The following is a 20,942-nucleotide window of genomic DNA, read 5'->3' on the forward strand; positions in this document are numbered from 1 at the left end:
GAAAAGAAGAACATCAAGAAGCAGCAGCTGCTTTACAAGTGGGATGCACTGTTGAGCGCTACATCCAAGGGGTTGTGCTGATTGTACGGAGATTGTGACAGACGGTTAAATGGTGTTCCTTGACAATGTTAAAGTTGCGTCCTGTTCGTTTCTGGTATCAGAACAAAATAGTCAGCACATAGTAACTTCTGATTTAGCTGTACTTTAATTAATGCAAACACGTGTATGGTAAATATGTCGTTCGTATACGGTATCTCTGTGACACCTCGCAGGGCAAACAGAGAAGAGAGCGTCACATTCTATTGTTCTCTCTTTTATACTCTGACAGAGATAGTTCCCGCTCAATGCTGGCCTGTCAGAGGGAGGAGGAGCGTGGTTTAAACTTCTCCTCCTATTGTTGGCGTGCAGGCTGATCCCAGCCTAGTGACGCACTTCCTGTCGCCGGGTGTCGTTCTTCCTGTCTTCAGCAGTTGATTTATCCGTAGTTTATATACTTAATATTGTAGCATAGCTTCCCTGGTATATTATAAAGGTTATGCATACAAATAGCCAGTTTAACCCTAACAACAAGGCAAGAACAAGATGTATGTCAAGAGAAGTGCAGTGTAAACATAAGGAGACTTATATTTGGAATACGGAGGAGGAATGGAGGGGATCTATTGGCTGATCCATTTGGGGTTTCAGGGTGAGTGAAAATATACTTGTGTGCTGTGGAATCGGTGACGGTAACCAGAAGTGGTCTTCTGATAATTGTTTGTGTTTCTGCTGATCAGAGGGAGCATGTGCTCCGTGTTTAACGAATGGGGGCAAGAGATGTGAATTGTCCTGCTCTCAAGAAAAGGGCGCCATTGAAAGAAGTGATTAATGGGTTAGTGGTAAATGTGAAAGCTGGTAGGGGAAGCTTTCACATTGTAGGGGAAGATTCTCTGTGTTTGTGATGCTCGTCGTTTGGGGCGACGCAGACAGGGTGGCGTGAGTGGTGAAACAGAAGAGTCATTGTCTGTTCTTTTGAGTTTTGATGTTGAGTCTTTGCCCGACAAAGTTATGTTAGGAAAAATAAGTTATCCTCCACAAGCTTTTGTGCCGAATACATTACGTTGTTACATTAGTCAAGCTTATGGGCATGTGGCAGCAGTGTGTAGGAGAGAGGTTCCTAGGTGGGAGATGTGTGCAGAAGGGCATGAGACAAAGGAATGTGTAGCATTGGGGAAAGTAGTGGTCTGTGTTAATTGTAGGGGTGCCCATGGAGCTGGGGATCAGAAATGTCCTGTGCGAGAGAGGCAGGTTGAGGTTTCCAGGGATAGAGTAGTGCAGAAGTTGTCATATGCTGAGGCAGTGAAGAAAGTCGATGGAGATGGGTCAAGGGGGAGGGATCCTGAGAGGAGTGGTGTGAGTAGTAGATCTGTACCAGTACAGAGGGATAAACCAACAAGTGATACATGTTTCAGTAAGATTTCATTTTTGGCCTTTATAGCAATGGTTATCAACTACTGCAGGGATGGAACGAAAGTCGCAGAAAAAAGAGGTTGTGGTGGCAGCTGCAGAGAGGTATTTGGGTGTGCGAGACATCAGAAGAGTTACAGGGTGTGTTAAGTGGTGGTGTCCCATCCTTTCAGGCTGTTGGCCTAGTGTATGGTTATTTTACATTTTTTGTATTTTTTTGTGAGTGTGGAGTTAGATGGTAGGGTATTGTGTTTATTTCTATATTATTTTAGTATTTTTTTTTCAAGCAAAGTATAAGGGAGTCTAGTAGGTGGCGGTAATGCAACATTTATTGGATGCCAACCGCCATTAAACCTCATCGAAGAAGAAGAGATGGTGGAAGCAGGAGGGTTGTTTGAAGCTGAAAGCATGTCAAGTATAGTTAGCGAGGAAGATGAGTGGACAACAGTCCAAGAATGGAACAAAAAGGGCAAAAATTGTTGTGGAAAATGAGTCTAATGAATCATTGCTTGTTGGACAATGTTTGGATAAGGATGTTTATTATTTTATTTTATTTTGAAGGATGGTGAAGAAGGCGTTGGGAAAAGTGGATGCAGTCAAAGTAACCAGAAATGGTATGGTGTTGATATCGTGTGTATCTGAAGAGCAAAAGGAGCGCGTGCATTGTGGCTCGCGGAATTGTCGAAGCATGAAGTGAACAGCTTTGATTTTCAGAGCAGAGCACCGGTAAAAGGTGTTATCTCTGGTGTCCCGTTGGACATTGATATGCAATATCTTAGGCTAAAAATTACAGGAGTAGTTCATGCACGTCGCTTGACAAGTATGGAGAATGGGAAAAAATAGAAACGCTTATCTTTATTATTGATGTTTGATGAGTATTTACTACCATATGTAAAGTTTGGATAAGATACGCCGTAAGAGCGTTCGTGCAAAACCCGATGCAATGCAAGAAGTGCAAAAACTTTGGCCATGTGTCAAGTGTTTGCAGACGGAAGGACTATGTTATTGATGAGTCTGTGAATGTAAAATGTTGCAACTGTGGTGGGGTTCGTCAACTCACCAACATTACGACCAGAAATACGACTTTCCCAAAGCGGATCCTCTGTTTGGTCCACCACCCAGGACAATGGATCGGATCCCAGCCGGCGAGCCAAAACAACGGCGCCGCAGAAGAAGGGGCAGACGGAGCGGTCTTCTGGTCAGGCTCCGTAGACGGGCACATCGCGCACCGCTCCCGAGCATACTACTCGCCAATGTCCAGTCTCTTGACAACAAGGTAGACGAAATCCGAACAAGAGTAGCATTCCAGAGAGACATCCGAGACTGTAATGTTCTTTGTTTCACAGAAACATGGCTCACTCGAGACACGCTATCTGAGTCGGTACAGCCACCTGGTTTCTTCACGCATCGCGCCGTGGGGGTGTATGCCTTATGATTAACGAGACGTGGTGTGATCATAACAACATACAGGAACTCAAGTCATTTTGTTCACCTGACTTAGAATTCCTCACTATCAAATGCCGACCGCATTATCTACCAAGAGAATTCTCTTCGATTATAATCACAGCCGTGTATATCCCCCCCAAGCAGACACATCGACGGCCCTGAAAGAACTTCATTGGACTCTATGTAAACTGGAAACCACATATCCTGAGGCTGCATTTATTGTAGCCGGGGATTTTAACAAGGCTAATCTGAAAACAAGGCTCCCCAAATTCTATCAGCATATCGGTTGTGCTACCAGGGCGGGCAAAACCCTAGACCACTGTTATTCTAACTTCCGCGACGCATATAAGGCCCTCCCCCGCCCTCCCTTTGGAAAAGCTGACCACGACTCCATTTTGTTGCTCCCAGCCTATAGACAGAAGCTAAAACAGGAAGCTCCCGCCCTCAGGTCTGTTCAACGCTGGTCCGACCAATCGGATTCCACGCTTCAAGATTGCTTCGATCACGTGGACTGGGATATGTTCCGCATTGCTGCGAACAACAACATTGATGAATACGCTGACTCGGTGTGCGAGTTCATTAATACCTCTTGGGGCTAGGGGGCAGTATTTTGAGAATTTTGAAAAAAATATGTGCCCATTTTTAACTGCCTCCTACACAAACTCAGAAGCTAGGATATGCATATTATTAACAGATTTGGATAGAAAACACTGAATTTTCTAAAACTGTTTGAATGGTGTCGTAAGTATAACAGAACTCATATGGCAGTCAAAACCCTGAGACAAATTCTAACAGGAAGTGGATATCTGATGTGTTGAATTACTTTTAAGCCTATGCCATTGAAACACACAGGGACTTATTAATCATTGAGCACTTCCTACGCCATCCACTAGATGTCACCAGTCTTTACAAAGTGGTTTGAGTCTTCTACTGTGAAAACTGACCGAACGAGAGGCTTGGAATGTTGGTCATAAGCGGATGGCCTATACTACTCTGGCGCGCAAGTGCATGTTTGGGTACTCTTGTTCCAATACGTTTTAAAAGAGAATGCAAGCGTCCGCCTTGAATATTATTGAAGTTCTGATTGAAAAAGGTCCTAATGATTTATGCTATACAACGTTTGACACGTTTGAACAAACATAAATATATTTTTTTCCCTCTTTGATGAAGACAAGTCCGGCGGGCGTCGTTCATGTTTTTGAGTAGCCTACAGGACGCGCTAACAACACAGAGCTTTTTGGACATAAATTATGAGCTTTTTCGAACAAAACTACATTTGTTATGGACCTGGGATTCCTGGAAGTGCCTTCTGATGAAGATAATCAAAGGTAAGGGAATATTTACATAGTATTTTTGATTTTAGATCTCTCCAACATGGCGCCTAGTCTGTATCGCCAAGCCTATTTTTCTGAGCGCAGTACTCAGATTATTGCAAAGTGTGATTTCCCAGTAAAGTTATCTCGTGAACGGTTGCGTTCACGAGATGTTAATCTATAATTCTTTGAATGACAATATAATATTTTACCAATGGTTTCGAATAGTAATTATTTAATTTGTTGTGCTGATTGACTGGCGGTATTGGAGGGAAAATATTTTCTCAACATCAACGCCATTGTAAAATGCTGTTTTTGGATATAAATATGAACTTGATAGAACAAAAAATGCATGTATTGTCTAACATAATATCCTAGGAGTGTCATCTGATGAAGATTGTCAAAGGTTAGTGCATAATTTTAGGTGGTTTTCTGCTTTTGGTGACGCCTGTCTTTGCATTGACAAAACATTACACACAGCTATTTTCAATGTACTGTCCTAACATAATCTAACTTTATGCTTTCGCCGTAAAGCCTTTTTGAAATCGGACAACGTGGTTAGATTAAGGAGATGTTTATCTTTCAAAGGGTGTAAGATAGTTGTATGTTTGAGAAATTTGAATTATGACATTTAATTGTTTTCAAATTTGGCGCCCTTGATATTTCACCTGCTATTGATAGGGTGTACCAGGGGTGGGACGCTTGCTCCCACCTAGCCCATAGAAGTTAACAAGTGCATCTGCGATGTGGTACCAACAGCGTCTATTAAAAACATTCTCCAACCAGAAACCGTGGGTTGATGGCAGCATTCGCGCAAAACTGAAAGCGCGAACCACTGCTTTTAATCAGGGCAAAGTGACCGGAAACATGACCGAATATAAACAGTGTAGCTATTCCCTCCGCAAGGCAATCAAACAAGCTAAGCGTCAGTACAGAGACAAAGTGGAGTCACAATTCAACGGCTCAGACACGGCTCAGATGAGGCTTCCTTAATATATTCTCTCTGGTTTACATTTCCCCTTTAAATGACAAATAGATGATTTCTAATCCACTAATTCAATCATTTGGCTTTTGGTCAGGGAAGCGATATAATGGAAAGATATAATGGAAGCCGTACTTCTTTGACATGTGGATCTTCTGGCGCCCGGGGAACTTGAACTTGGCTCTGCGGAGAGCCTCGATAATGTGCTCTTTGTTGCTGGCTTTGGTGCGGACAGACATGATCTCCTGACCGATTCTAACACGGGCCACGGTGCCCAGGGTCTACAATCAATCACGGACTACAAAAGAAAAACCAGCCCCATCGCGGATCACGATGCCTTGCTCCCAGACAGACTAAATACGTTTTTTGCTCGCTTTGAGGACAATACAGTGCCACTAACACGGCCCGCTACCAAAACCTGCGGGCTCTCCTTCACTGCAGCCAAAGTGAGTAAAACATTTAAACGTGTTAACCCTCGCAAGGCTGCAGGCCCAGACGGCATCCCCGGCCGCGGCCTCAGAGCATGCGCAGACCAGCTGTCTGGTGTGTTTACGGACATATTCAATCAATCCTTATCCCAGTCTGCTGTCCCCACATGCTTCAAGGGGGCCACCATTGGTCCTGTTCCCAAGAAAGCTAAGGTAACTGAGCTAAATGACTACCGCCCTGTAGCACTCACTTCCGTTATCATGAAGTGCTTTGAGAGACAAGTCAAGGACCCTATCACCTCCACCCTACCTGACACCCTAGACCCACTCCAATTTGCTTACCGACCCAATAGGTCCACAGACAACGCAATCACCATCACACTGCACACTGCCCTAACCCATCTGGACAAGAGGAATACCTATGTAAGAATGCTGTTCATCGATTACAGCTCAGCATTTAACACCATAGTACCCTCCAAACTTGTCATTAAGCTCGAGACCCTGGGTCTCGACCCCACCCTGTGCAACTGGGTCCTGGACTTCCTGACGGGCCACCCCCAGGTGGTGAGGGTAGGTAACAACATCTTCACCCTGCTGATCCTCAACACTGGGTCCCCACAAGGGTGCGTTCTCAGCCCTCTTCTGTACTCCCTGTTCACCCACGACTGCGTGGCCGTGCACGCATCCAACTCAATCATCAAGTCTGCAGACGACACTACAGTGGTAGGCTTGATTACCAACAACGACGAGACGGCCTACAGGGAGGAGGTGAGGGCTCTGGGAGTTTAGTGCCAGGAAAATAACCTCGCACTCAATGTCAACAAAACAAAAGAGATGATCGTGGACTTCAGGGGGCTGCTCCCTCTGCTGTTTCCTATCTACATTGACGGGACAGTAGTGGAGAGGGTGGAGAGTTTCAAGTTCCTCGGCGTACACATCACGGACAAACTGAAATGGTCCACCCACACAGACAGCGTGGTGAAGAAGGCGCAGCAGCGCCTGGTACGGCAGCTGCTCCACCCATAACCAGAAGGCTCTCCAGAGCGTAGTGAGGTCTGCACAACGCATCACCGGGTGCAAACTACCTGCCCTCCACGACACCTACACCACCCGATGTGACAGGAAGGCCAAAAAGATCATCAAGGACAGCAACCACTCGAGCCACTGCCTGTTCACCCTGCTAACATCCAGAAGGTGAGGTCAGTACAGGTGCATCAGAAGCTGTTTTTCAGTCTCTCGGTTCCAGCTTTATCTCAAGGTCATCAGACTGTTAAATAGCCATCACTAACATTGAGTGGCTGCTGCCAACATACTGACTCAACTCAAGCCACTTTAATAATGGGAAAATGTATGTAATAATTTTATCACTTGCCACTTTGTTATTTATATTAGATAATGTTTACATAACCTACATTCTTTATCTCATATGTATATACTGTACGCCATACCATCTACTGCATCTTGTCATCTTGATGTAATTAGATTTATCACTAGCCACTTTAAACTGTTGAGGCCAGGGGGCAGGATCTTATCCCGGTATCACATCTAGTGGAAGCAGTAGGAGTTGCGAACTGAATCCTTTCTCACTGTGGTATCTGTAAAACAATGACACTAAATAGTACAGTCACAAAATTCTCATTTTTTTTAATCTATTTTTCACAGGTTTTTGCCTGCAATATGAGTTTTGTTATACTTACAGACACCATTCAAACTGTTTTAGAAAATTCAGAGTGTTTTCTATCCGAATGTGTTAATAATATGCATATCCTAGCTTCTGAGTTGGTGTAGGAGGCAGTTAAAAATGGGCACATATTTTTTTCAAAATTCTCAATACTGCCCCCGTGGCCCGTAGAGGTTAAACAATGCCACTTTATATAATGTTTTCATAACCTACATTACTCATCTCATATGTATATACTGTACTCTATACCATCTACTGCATCTTGCCATCCTGATGTAATGTATCACTAGCCACCTTAAACAATGCTGCTTTATATGTTTTCATACCCTACAATACTCATCTCATATGTATATACTGTACTCCATACCATCTACTGCATCTTGCCTATGCCGTTCGGCCATCACTCATTTACATATTTTTATGTACATATTCGTATTCATTCCTTTACACTTGTGTGTACAAGGTAGTTGTTGTGGAATTGGTAGATTACTTGTTAGATATTACTGCATGGTCGGAACTAGAAGCACAAGCATTTCGCTACACTTGCATTAACACCTGCTAACCATCTGTATGTGACAAATACATTTGATTTGATTTTGAACATTCTACAAGGAAAGAGCCACTTAATCAATCATATAATCATTAACCAGATTACCCCGGATACCAGACTTCGATGAGTTATAACTCAGTTCTAGAATGTTGTCATTGATGAGAATGAATCAAAAAATCTATTGACATTCAGAATGGAATTTGTTTAGACATCCAGTCTGTATTGTAGTTGCATAACCAGAGAAAAATCTTCAGACACAATGGTTGTTTATTCAGAGTGGTACATGCATTCACACGGTCTTGATTTATAGGATCCTTCCCACTATATCAGGGGTACTCAACTCTTACCATACGAGGTCTGGCGCCTGCTGGTTTTCCTTTCTACCTTATAATTAATTGCACCCACCTGGTGTGAGAAACAATGAGAAAATGCAGTGGAACTGGCTTCAAGGTCAAGAGTTGAGTTTGAGGGGACTGTGTGATTGATACAGTGCATTTGGAAACTATTCAGACCCCTTGACTTTTTCCACTTTTTGTTACGTTAAAAGCCTTATTCTAAAATTGATTAAATACATTGTTCCCTCATCAATCTACACACAATACCCCATCATGACAAGCAAAAACTGGTTTTTAGACATTTTTGCAAATGTATTAATAGTAAAAAACAGAAATACCTTATTTACCTAAGTATTCAGACCCTTTGCTATGAGACTCCAAATTGAGCTTAGGTGTGTCCTATTTCCATTGACCATCCTTGAGATGTTTCTACAACTTGATTGGAGTCCACCTGTGGTAAATTCAGTTGATTGGACATTATTTGGAAAGGCACACACCTGTCTATAAAGGTCCATCAGTTGACAAAAACCAAGCAATGACTGCCATCATTCTTAAATGGAAGAAGTTTGGAAACACCAAGACACTTCCTAGAGTTGGCAGCCCGGCCAAACTGAGCAATCGGGGGAGAAGGGCCTTGGTCAGGGAGGTGACCAAGAACCCAAACTCTAGAGTTCCTTTGTGGAGATGGGAGAACCTTTCCGGAAGGACAACCATCTCTGCAGCACTCCACCCATAAGGCCTTTATGGTAGAGTGGCCAGATGGAAGCCCCTCCTCAGTAAAAGGCACATGACAGCCCGCTTGGAGTTTGTCAAAAGTCAGCTAAACAAGATTCTCTGGTCTGATGAAGCCAATATTGAACTCTTTGGCCTGAATGCCAAGTGTCACATCTGGAGGAAACCTGGCACCATCCCTACTGTGAAGCATGGTGGTGGCAGCATCATGCTGTGGGGATGTTTTTTGGAGACAGGGACTAGGAGACTAGTCAGGATCGAGGGAAAGATGATCAGAGCAAAGTACAGAGAGATCCTTGATGAAAACCTGCTCCAGAGCGCTTAGGACCTCAGATTGGGGCGAAGGTTCACCTTCCAACATGACAATGAGCCTAAGCACACAGCTAAGACAATGCAGGAGAGGCTTCAGGACAAGTCTCTGAATGTCCTTGAGTGGCCCAGCCAGAGCCCGGACTTGAACCCGATCGAACATCTCTGGAGAGACCTGAAAATAGCTGTGCAGCAACGCTTCCCATCCAACCTGACAGAGCTTGAGAGGATCTGCAGAGAAGAATGGGAGAAACACCCCAAATATAGGTGTGCCAAGATTGTAGCGTCATACCCAAGAAGACTCGAGGCTGTAATCGCTGCCAAAGGTTCTTCAACAAGGTACTGAGTAAAGGGTCTGAATACATATGTAAATGTGATATTTCTGGGGTTTTTTATAACTTGTTTTTGCTTTGTCATTATGGGATATTGTGTGTATATTGATGAGGGGAAAAAAACATTTATTACATTTTAGAATAAGGCTGTAATGAAACAAAATGTGGATAAAGTCAAGGGGTCTGAATACTTTCTGAATGCACTGTATGCCAATTAAATTACAGTTTACTAAATATTCTACAGCTGTAATGTCATCAATCAAATCAAACTTTATTTACATGCCACATTTCTTACAACAAATGCATTTCAAGGTGTTCAAAGTCATGCTTTGAAAGGCATGTGGCACTTAACATCCTTCCTCTTGGCAGGTGACCAGGGTCTCTCTCTCTACCACATGCAAATGCTTTCGTGAAGCTCATAAGTGTAGCCATGCAGCCTATTTTGGCAGTTCAAAATATCGACTGTACGGATGTGGAATGCATGTGGAGGAAGCCAGCCATGCCCAACCAGGTGCAGTCAGTGGAGGACATGTACCCGGCTGAAGACTACAACCCTCGGTTCCTGGTGCCCACAGAGGAAGATTTTCAGTGGGAACCGTCTCCGGGGCAGGTTCATTGGAATGGCATGGCATGTCTCCTTGAACCTGAGCCAGAACAGTCACTACCCTCCCTGTCATCCTGTCTGTACCAGACATTAAAAAACAAAGGCACCTGGGGCACGCAGGCATCCTGGCTGGCATGCCGCTGTCGGAGGAGCACCAGGAGGCTATACGACAAGCAACAGTTGGACAGCGCACCAACCCCAACTGGCACACCATGAGGAGAGGGAGGTTGACGGCCAGCAATTATGGAGCAGTGGTTAGTGCCAAATGCTTTACTCCGTCGCTGCTAAAAAGGGTCCTCAGATGACAGTTGTTGGATTGGGTGTTGTCTGTAAAGTGGGGCACAGATAACGAAGAGGAGGGCATCAAGGAATTCAAAATGGCTACAGGGATGGATGTGCTTTGGGTCAAAGGGTCTGGGATCCTTAGTGTCTCACAGGATGGTCTGGTGGGCACCACAGCAGTGGTGGAGGTCAAGTGTCCCTATGGTACAAGGGACCTTACCATTGAAGAGGCAGTGAGGTCGAAGGAGTTCTATATCAAGGAGGGAGGGTCTTACCGCATCCGTGAAGACCATCCAAACTGGCACCAAGTCCAAGGTTAGCTCCACATCACTGGAAGGGACACCTGCTTCTTCATTGTGTGGACCACCAAGGACTCCATCACCATCCACATCCAGCGTGACAACCTCTGACAGACTCATATTGCTCCTATTGTCAGTACCTGTTTTAAGGGAAGCCAATGATCCAAAAATATTCCACATAGTTCATACACACACACTAGGCTCCCAGAATAAGTTATATTACATACAAGTTTTGCTCAAAGTAGCCAACTAAAGTAATGTAGTTAACTTTATCATGGGCACAGTGGGAATGTATATCTGTGATGTTAGATACCTCAGATGTGTGAGTGCCTTTTGAATTTTGAATATCTGTGATGTTCAAATTACTTTCAAGGCCCAGTGTTTTACTTGCTGAAGGCCCCAGTCATCCCTGCCTGTACCTGACATTGCTGGAAAACAAGAGAACAATGAATAAAGATCATACACAAACAATAGGCTCCTAGAATAGGTTATATTACATTTAAGTTTTGCTCAAGTAGCCAACTAAAGTAAAGTAGTTATTGTCTGAGGGATGATCTGAGGGTTGTATGAGGGATGCACTCCTGTTGGACTGGAAAACAAAGAGACATTTGGCCAGTGGTAGGTCTGTTTCAATGCTGTATCACCATCTTTATCTGGACAGAACGCATTGTTTATCTACACACAAACACACCTTGGACAATGTGACAAGTGGTCCCTCAACACCCAATCTTAAGTCATGAGAACCATACACAAACATAACAAACATACTGCGCAGATATGTCTAGAAATGTATTGTTGTATCACATTTGATGAGTTACTGACCTCTTTGGCCACCCAAGCCAAACATGGACAATTCCTAGCCCAACCGTCTGGCAGATGGCCATATTATTTACTTTACATAATTTGTCATCTGCGTCCAATGATGCGTATACACATCATTGTCTGCGTCCAACTGGAATGTATGAATGCAGCCGGCTATCCTAGGGGGTCATGTCTAGATGGGATCCATCTTTTGTCAAATTTACGTCAAAAGTAAAAAAACATATATTTTTGTTTGAATTTTAGCTAACCCTAACCCTTTTCTGAACCTTAACCTAATTATCCTAACCTGCCACATTAATTATCCTAACCTGCTGTGTAAGTTGTCCTAAACCTAATACAAAAAGTAAATTCTTACAAAAGCTGGATCCCTTGACCATCCTGGTTGAAGATCAATCAATCAATCAACTATCTTTATAAAGCCCCTTTAACATCAGCAGTTGTCGCAAAGTGCTTATACAGAAACCCAGCCTAAAACCTCAAAGAGCAAGCAATGCCGATTGTGACTAGGAACAACTCCCTAGAAAAGCAAGAACCTAGGAAGAAACCTAAAGAGGAATCAGGCTCTGAGGGGTGGCCAGTCCTCTTCTGGCGGTGCCGGGTGGAGATTATAAGAGTACATGAGACACAGAGGCATAAACGTCAGGTCCAGGAGAACGTAGCACGACAGGTCAGGGTTCCATAGTCGCAGGCAGAACAGCAGAAACTTGATCAGCAACACGACAAGGTGGTAGGTAGCAAGTCCGTTGAAAAGGTCAGGGTTCCATAGCCGCAGGCTAGGGACACTTTGTTCCACCCACAACAGACTACTGTAACCTGATTGGCTGAACATTAGGAAGTAGCATTAGTCACTCTAACATGATGGTGGAAATTTGTGTTTTATTAAGACAGCATGCATATTTTCCCATTTTTTTGTGGTGGCTCACCATTAAAGTTAGTTAAGGAGAAAACAGACACTTTTGCAGCCTGAATGGAGGACATTTTAATTATGAGCCGGTCACCGGGGGACAGAAGTGTATAGCCAGCTACATACATTTAAGTTGAAAGCAGAGTTAGATTGAGGACTCATAATGGATATAACCTGTTTTAGCATGGACATTGCCATTGAGGGCATCCACCATTTAAAAGTAGTCAACTGGGTGGGGATTCCTATGAGTTGAGAGCAATCAGCCAATGAAGAAGAACAAATGTGACCACTTTAAAATTGCGCTGCCCATGATGTCACAGACGCTATAATGGCACAGACACAACGATTAGTATATACAGTACAAGTCAAAAGTTGACACACCTACTCATTCCAGGGTTTTTCTTTATTATTACTATTTTCTACATTGTGGAATAATAGTGAAGACATCAAAACTATGAAATAACACATATGGAATCATGTACTAGCCATTTTATATTTTAGATTCTTCAAAGTAGCCACCCGTTGCCTTGATGACAGCTTTGCACACTCTGGCCTTCTCTCAACCAGCTTCACCTGGAATGCTTTCCCAACAGTCTTAAAGGAATTCCCACATATGCTGAGTACTTGTTGGCTGCTTTTCCTTCACTCTGCGGTCCAACTCATTCCAAACCATCTTAATTGGTTTGAGGTTGGGTGATTGAGAAGGCCAGGTCATCTGATGCAGCACTCCATCACTGTCCTTCTTGGTCAAATAGCCCTTCCACAGTCTGGAGGTGTGTTGGGTCATTGTCCTGATGAAAAACAGATGGGCTGGCGTATCACTGCAGAATGCTTTGGTAACCATGCTGGTTAAGTGTGCCTTGAATTCTAAATAAATCACTGACAGTGTCACCAGCAAAGCACCCCCACACCATCACACTTCCTCCTCCATGCTTCATGGTGGGAACCACACTTGCAGAGATTATCCGTTCACCTGCTTTTCGTCTCACAAAGACACGGCGGTTGGAACCAAAAATCTCTAATTTGGACTCATCAGACCAAAGGACAGATTTGCCCCGTTCTAATGTCCATTGCTCGTGTTTCTGGGCCCAAGAAAGTCCCTTCCTCTTATTGGTGTCCTTTAGTAGTGGTTTCTTTGCAGAAATTCGCAATTCGACCATGAAGGCCTGAAGGCATGTGTGGTCTTTGCTAGGTAAAGCCCCGCCTTATCTCAGCTCACTGGTCACCATAGCAACACCCGCCTGTGGCACACGCTCCAACAGGTATATTTCACTGGTCATCCCCAAAGCCAACACTTCCTTTGGCCGCCTTTCCTTCCAGTTCTCTGCTGCCAATGACTGGAACAAACTGCAAAAATCACTGAAGCTGGAGTCTTATATCTCCCTCTCTAACTTTAAGCATCAGCTGTCAGAGCAGTTTACCAATCACTGTACCTGTACACAGCCAATCTGTAAACATCACACCCAACTACCTCATCCCCATATTGTTATTTATCCTCTTGCTCTTTTGCACCCCAGTATCTCTACTTGCACATCATCATCTGCACATCTATCACTCCAGTGTTAATGCAAATTGTAATTATTTCGCCTCTATGGCCTATTTATTGCCTTACCTCCCTACTCTTCTACATTTGCACACACTGTACATATATTTTTCTGTTGTGTTATTGACTGTACGTTTGTTTATGTGTAACTGTGTTGTTGTTTTTGTCACACTGCTTTGCTTTATCTTGGCCAGGTCGCAGTTGTAAATGAGAACTTGTTCTCAACTGGCCTACCTGGTTAAATAAAGGTGAATTAAAAAAAATAATAATTTAATTCACACAGTCTCCTCTGAACAATTGATGTTGAGATGTGTTTGTTATTTTAACTCTGTGAAGCATTTATTTGGGCTGCAATCTGAGGTGCAGTTAACTCTAATGAACTTATCCTCTGCAGCAGAGGTAACTCTGGGTCTTCCTTTCCTGTGGCGGTCCTCATGAGAGCCAGTTTCATCATAGCGCTTGATGGTTTTTGCGATTTAAAGTAATGATGGACTGCCATTTCTCTCTGCTTTTTGAGCTGTTCCTCCCATAATATGGACTTGGTCTTTTACGAAATAGGGCTGTCTTCTGTATACCACCCCTACCTTGTCACAACACAACTGATTGGCTCAAATGCATTAAGAAGGAAAGAAATATCGACAAATGAACTTTTAACAAGGCACACATGTTAATTAAAATGCATTCCAGGTGACTACCTCATGAAGCTGGTTGAGAGAATGCCAATAGAGTACAAAGCTGTCATCAAGGCAAAGGGTGGCTATTTTGAAGAATCTCATATAAAATATATTTTGATTTGTTTAACCCTTTTTTGGTTACTACATGATTCCGTATGTGTTATTTCATAGTACTTTCTACAATGTAGAAAATAGTAAAAAAAAGAAAGAAACAAAGACCCTGGAATGAGTTGGTGTGTCCAAACCTTTGACTGGTACTGCATATGGACGCAGATGATGACGTAAAATGGATAACAGCGCCATCTGCCGACCTGTTGGGCTAGACAATTTCACATAAGGAGTTTTCAAGAGACCAGAAACAGACTGCCACCTTGGCTCACTCGTCTCCTCAATAAAACATGAAACATGGTCATACTCGTAATGTATTTATTTAAAACATATTTATGAAAATGCTACAGTTCTTTACCTGGAACTTTGAAATCTCTTTCTGTTAAAATTTTGAGTAATCTTTGTGTGACCTCTCATTCTGGCCTTTATTCAGGACCAAATTCCCCTTCAGATTCTGAGCACACAAACAGCGCCATAAATGTAGCCACTCCCACCTCTCAGTTCAAGGAAAACGAAAGTGATCTCAGATATCATTCTGCTCAAGCTGTGTTTGTTTGCAACAAAATGGCAGAGGCCATTTTAAAAGACCAAGATCCTTTCTTTTGTTCAATATGCTTGGATCTACTAAAGGATCCAGTGACTATACATTGTGGACATAGCTACTGTATGGGTTGTATCAACGGCTGCTGGGATCAGGATGATCTGAAAGGAGTCTACAGCTGTCCCCAGTGCAGACATACCTTCACCCCAAGGCCTGTTCTGAACAGGAGCACTGTCTTGGTTGAAGTGGTGGAGAAACTGAAGAGGACAGGACCTCAAGCGTCTCCTGCTCACTGTTATGCTGGACCTGAAGATGTGGAGTGTGATGTCTGCACTGGGAGAAAATTCAAAGCTGTCAAGTACTGTCTGGTGTGTCTTGTCTCATACTGCGAGACTCATCTCCAGCCTCATTATGACTCGCTTGCCTTTAAGAAGCACAAGCTGGTCAAAGCCTCCACACAACGACAGGAGAAGATCTGCCCTCATCATGACAAACTGCTGGAGGTTTACTGCTGTACTGATCAGCAGTGTATCTGTCTGCTGTGTGTGATGGATGAACATAAAGGCCATGATACGGTGTCAGTTGCAGCAGAAAGGACTGACAAACAGGTATGGAATGTTCTCCTCTAGATACAAATCACTTTACAAATACTGTACTTTGAATATAACAGGGTGTAGATATCATCAAATTAAAATCACCATAGAAATAGTCTGGCTTTTTGATAGATTTGAACAGTTAAGTGCCATTTAAGACCTGAAAATATATATGATGTCAAGGGAATATTGATACAGCAGAAAGATATATTGCTACAGTGTGGGCAGTATCAGTACAGAAAATGTAAGCGTAAAATTACATTTTGTGTGCACTACGTCATCATGCACTTATTTTTCTCCCCGACATGTCAGTTTGCTAGAAACCACTGGAGGGAATTTTTTCTCTATGCAGATTTTAGAATATTCGCAATAAAATCTGTCGACAATTGATTGGAAACCTAGCTATAAACCAGGTTTCCTTCCAACCTTAATATGCGAGTAAAGTAGGTCCACATGTTGGATAAAACATTTAAAGACGGGCCTGATGGAAACAAGTTTTTCCGGTAAATCTTCCAAATGTCGACATAACAAAATACGCTACACATGGTGGGATAGTTTGTGTCGGTAAAATTAATTATGCGAGACATGTCGGTGGAAACTCTTTTATGCGCAAATATTGATAAAATAACCATCATATCAAAGTAAACTTTGAGACACGCGATGACATGTTGTGTGGTCCCACTATGACTCGTTGGGAAAGCATGCAGTTTATTATGCTACAAATGAAATCAGTTATGATGAATCTGGTGGAAGGAAATAAGCTTAATGCTCTTTTCCAATAAATATCGAGTGTCTTATTCTGATGACATGATCATCGATGCTTGGCTGCCGTTTGACAAATAAAAATGATCTCGCTATTTTGTCCTTAATAATCTCATCATGTAGGTTATACATGCGCTCTATATAACGCAACATTTTATTGTGAGAAAATGTTCAAAATGCGATAGAAACCCATTTAACTTGTATTTTTTATTCTGTTAATCGGAATTTAACCGCAAAATGTATTTTTGTGGACACTATGTCATCACGCACAGACTTTTATCTGCAACAAATACATTTGATGGAAACATCTCTGGTGGGAAAATTAGCATATTGTTTTTATGCAGATTTTTTTAATATTCACAAAAATTTGTCACCAATTGGATGAAAACCTAGCTACAATCACAAATTAAATTAGTGGAATATGATTTGTCATCTACACAGAAACAGTTGGGTAAAATACAGCAGGAGTACCACCAGAGAATCCAGGAGATGGAGAAGGAGGTACAGGAGCTTAGGCAGGCTGTGAAAACACTCACGGTGAGTTTTGTCAATTTATTCTACTACTTCCCATATCTAACCAATTTGTATGGAGAGTCCAGAAATCTTTTGGGGTCTAGCCATTCAGCTTGTTCTAGGGCACTTGGCAACTAACGAGTCAGTCAGGGCTCTCCTGACCCTGCAGTCAATCAGTGAGGAGCCCATTAAGGAGCAGTGGGCCACATTCCAATCCCACTCAGACCCAGTTGGGAACAAGCTTTCTGGGGTCCTGATGAGAGGTGAGTGAGTGTCTGGTTGAAATACACCCTCTTTTCTCTACCTTAACAGCGCTCTGCACAGGTGACAGTGGATGAGACTGACAGGATCTTTATTGAGCTGATCCGCTCCATTGAGCGAAGGCGTTCTGAGGTGAAGGAGCTGATCAGAGCTCAGGAGAAGATTGCAGGGAGTCGGGTTCAGGGACTCCTGGACCGACTAGATCAGGAAGTCACTGAGATGAAGAGGAGAGATGCTGAGCTCAGGCAGCTCTCAAACACAGAGGATCACATCCATTTCCTTCAGGTGACATCATTGGCTTCGTACCTACACTGTACACATAGTTCCTAAGTTGCCATCTAGGTGAAACTGTCTCTAGACTAATTGTTTTCTTGTCTGTTTCCACTGTAGAGTTTCCAGTCACTCTCTGTCCCTCCTGGTTCTGAGGCCCCACCCAGCCCCACTTTCAATCCTCACATTTCTTTTGAACGTGTGAAGAAATTGGTTTCTGGACTGAAAGTGCAGCTGGATGGTATCTGCAAGGAGGAAATAGTGAAGATATCTGAAAATGGTAAGACAAAGAGTAGACCATGTATTTATGAAGATCACACAAGAAATATCTGACTGAATAGTAGTGACATTTCGGACAATTGTGTGTTCATAGTGATGAAAGTGCAAATTGTTCGACCTCTGGAGCCCAAGACCAGAGAGGAGTTCTTAGAATGTGAGTCACAGGATGTTTTCTCATACTGCCCACATCATGAATACACATGACCCCCCCCCCCACACACACACACACAATGTAAGTGTATATATATATCTTTTAGTCTTTTTTTTTTGTCAATTCACTCAGATTCCTGCCAACTCACAGTGGATCCTAACACAGCATGTGGAACACTGCATCTGTCTGAGAAGAACAGCAAGGTGACATGGAGTGAAGGGGAGACTCAAGCCTATCCTGATCATCCAGACAGATTTACCCACTATGACCAAGTGCTGTGTAGAGAGGGTTTATCTGGAAACTGCTACTGGGAGGCTGAGCTTCGAGGCTGGATTACTGTGGCAGTCTCATATGTGGCTCTTGTGAGGAAAGGAGAGGGTAATGAGTGTAGGTTTGGAGGTAATGATCACTCTTGGAGTTTGGAATGCTCTCCCACCAGTTGTTCTTTCCTTCATGATAATGTTAAGACTAAAATACGATCCCATTGCACCTCCAGAGTAGGAGTGTACCTGGACTACAAGGCAGGAACTCTGTCCTTTTACAGCATTTCTAAAAAAGTGACCCTCCTCCACAGAGTGAATAACACATTCACTGAACCCCTCTATCCTGGGTTTGGGGTTGGTTTGGAATCATCTGTGAGGATAATGCTTCCCATGCAGTCAACATGATTTTTCGGTGTTTTATATACATTTCCACACTATGAGGTTAGAATAATACTGTGAAATTGTGAACTGCATCTCAGTGCGAGGTGTCACAACAGACCCTGGTTCGTTTCTAGGCTGAATCACAACCGGCAGTGATTAGCAGTCCTATAGGGCGGCAAACAATTAAGCCCAGCGTCGTCCGGGTTAAGGTTTGGCCAGGGTAGGCCGTCATTGTAAATAAGAATTTGTTCTTAACTGACTTGCCTAGTTAAAAAAAGGTTAAATTAAAAAAATGTAATAAACATTTTTAGTATAAGAGTTGTTTGAAAAGACCTGACATTTCAGCCTGTTTTGGAGGAATGGAGTTTTGGCCAGCCTGGTGTCATCAGCAGCTCTTACACTAAAAGGGCATCATCATAATTTTCACAGTATTATTCCAACCTCATAGTATGGAAATATAAACACTGAGTGCACAAAACATTAGGAACATCTTCCAAATATTGAGTTGCACCCACCTTTGCCCTCAGAACAGCCTCAATTCATTGGGGCATTGACTCGAAAGCGTTCCACAGGGATGCTGGCCCATGTTGATTCCAATTCTTCCCACAGTTGTGTCAAGTTGGCTGGATGTCCTTTGGGTGGTGGACCATTCTTGATACACACAGGAAACTGCTGAGCGTGAAAAACCCAGCAGTGTTTTTTTATTCAATTCAGTCTGCTATGAGAACGGTAGCCACTATCTGCAAAAGCAGGGTGTCTGCGGAAAGCTTAGGTATGACTTACTACCATATATGGGCATACATATTTATAAGGGCAGGCTGAGCCGATGACCTAATTTCAAGATGGCTGCTAATTACATTCCGGTTAGCGTTGTGAAGCATAAACAAAATTAACACAGAATACGTTGATACACACCAAAAGCCGGGACTCCACAGCTCATGAGGGTATCTTATTTGTCTCCCTGTGACCTACCGTTATTGATCACCAGCCCCGAGAATCAATTTTTTTTATTTTACACAACGTTTTTACCAAACATCTTACAAAGTAAACTGAATTTGGTCTGTGTTTACGCTATAGCGACATGGGGAAGGGGGTGTATCAAATGAATGCTTAGGTTGGTAGGAACAAAGCCTATTGCCAATGTTATCTGATGTATTACTTAATGTCAACATCGAATGTCCAATGTTGTGACTATCTTTGCGCATCAAACATATGATGTTGCCTGCTTACGTGCTGTAGGTGTAGGCATCCATATCCCCTGTATGTCCCCCGACACCACCACAATGTTTGAGAGAGGTTGGTGTTGTAGAAATGGTTTTTTTTTTATAGTGAACAATAACTGTTTGGCACATCCAGTGTGCAAAAACAGTGCAATTACCACATTCGGACACTTTGGAGAAGTTGAAAGGACACTTGAATGTACCCTGGATACGCCATAACACCACCACAATGTTTGAGTGAGGTTGATATGGTGGAAAATGTGTTTTTTTACTGAACAAATAGCATTTAGGGATTGCAATTATGTAATAGCACTGGAATTATCTAATTTACAGATATATGCCACTTTGGAGAGGTTTAGGGACACTTGGAAAAATCCCGTGACCACACCTGACCACTTACTAAAACGTCTGCCCATTTCTAGTTGTTAGGTCTATCAATCCCTTTTTTTTCTCATATTTTTCACATGTTGTGGAAGCATCTGTGCTTCCAGCTCTAGTCATCAATCATTCACCTATGGCTTGTCAATAAAAGGTGACTTTCAAAATAAAAAACAAAAAAGGTTATTCTGAACTATGTAACTCCTATCTTTCCTCAATCTCCCAGATGTCTTCTTTCCAAATATACCAAGTGTTTGCATGTCATAATCATGTAATTACACATGAATAGCAGTTCATTTTGGGTAGGTCTATTTAGGCGGAAATCTACATTTTGCCATGACATTTAAGAGTTAAATGTCTCCTCCCCTTCATCTACACTGATTGAAGTGACATCAATAAGGGATCATAGCTTTCACCTGGATTTACCTGGTCAGTTTGTCAGGGAAAGAGCAGGTGTTCCTAATGTTTTGTGCACTCAGTGTATAAAATACAGAAAAATCTCATTTTTGACTGCACTGGGCCTTTAATAGACCAATAAGAAAG

General features: G+C 42.8%; 1 protein-coding gene across 1 annotated transcript; it reads left to right on the forward strand.

Moving 5' to 3' along the window:
• The first annotated feature begins 390 nt into the window (after positions 1-390).
• On the forward strand, positions 391-19,251 carry LOC115197329 (tripartite motif-containing protein 16). Its single transcript, XM_029758731.1, has 7 exons — positions 391-685; positions 15,221-15,936; positions 17,125-17,220; positions 17,509-17,742; positions 17,848-18,007; positions 18,101-18,160; positions 18,290-19,251. Exons 1-7 carry the CDS (start codon positions 646-648, stop codon positions 18,823-18,825), a joined length of 1,842 nt encoding a protein of 613 aa, XP_029614591.1. The 5' UTR covers positions 391-645; the 3' UTR covers positions 18,826-19,251.
• Positions 19,252-20,942: the final 1,691 nt, after the last annotated feature.

Source organism: Salmo trutta, chromosome 7 (genome assembly GCF_901001165.1).
Source record: "Salmo trutta chromosome 7, fSalTru1.1, whole genome shotgun sequence".
NCBI classification, from domain to species: domain Eukaryota; kingdom Metazoa; phylum Chordata; class Actinopteri; order Salmoniformes; family Salmonidae; genus Salmo; species Salmo trutta.

Bases quoted from the DNA above. Each gene is read 5' to 3' on its own strand.
- LOC115197329 (XM_029758731.1), top strand. From the start codon at position 646: ATGGAGGGGATCTATTGGCTGATCCATTTGGGGTTTCAGG. The intron at 686-15,220 runs GTGAGTGAAAAT...GCCTTTATTCAG, and splicing joins GATCCATTTGGGGTTTCAGG to GACCAAATTCCCCTTCAGAT. The intron at 17,221-17,508 runs GTGAGTTTTGTC...CTACCTTAACAG, and splicing joins AGGCTGTGAAAACACTCACG to CGCTCTGCACAGGTGACAGT.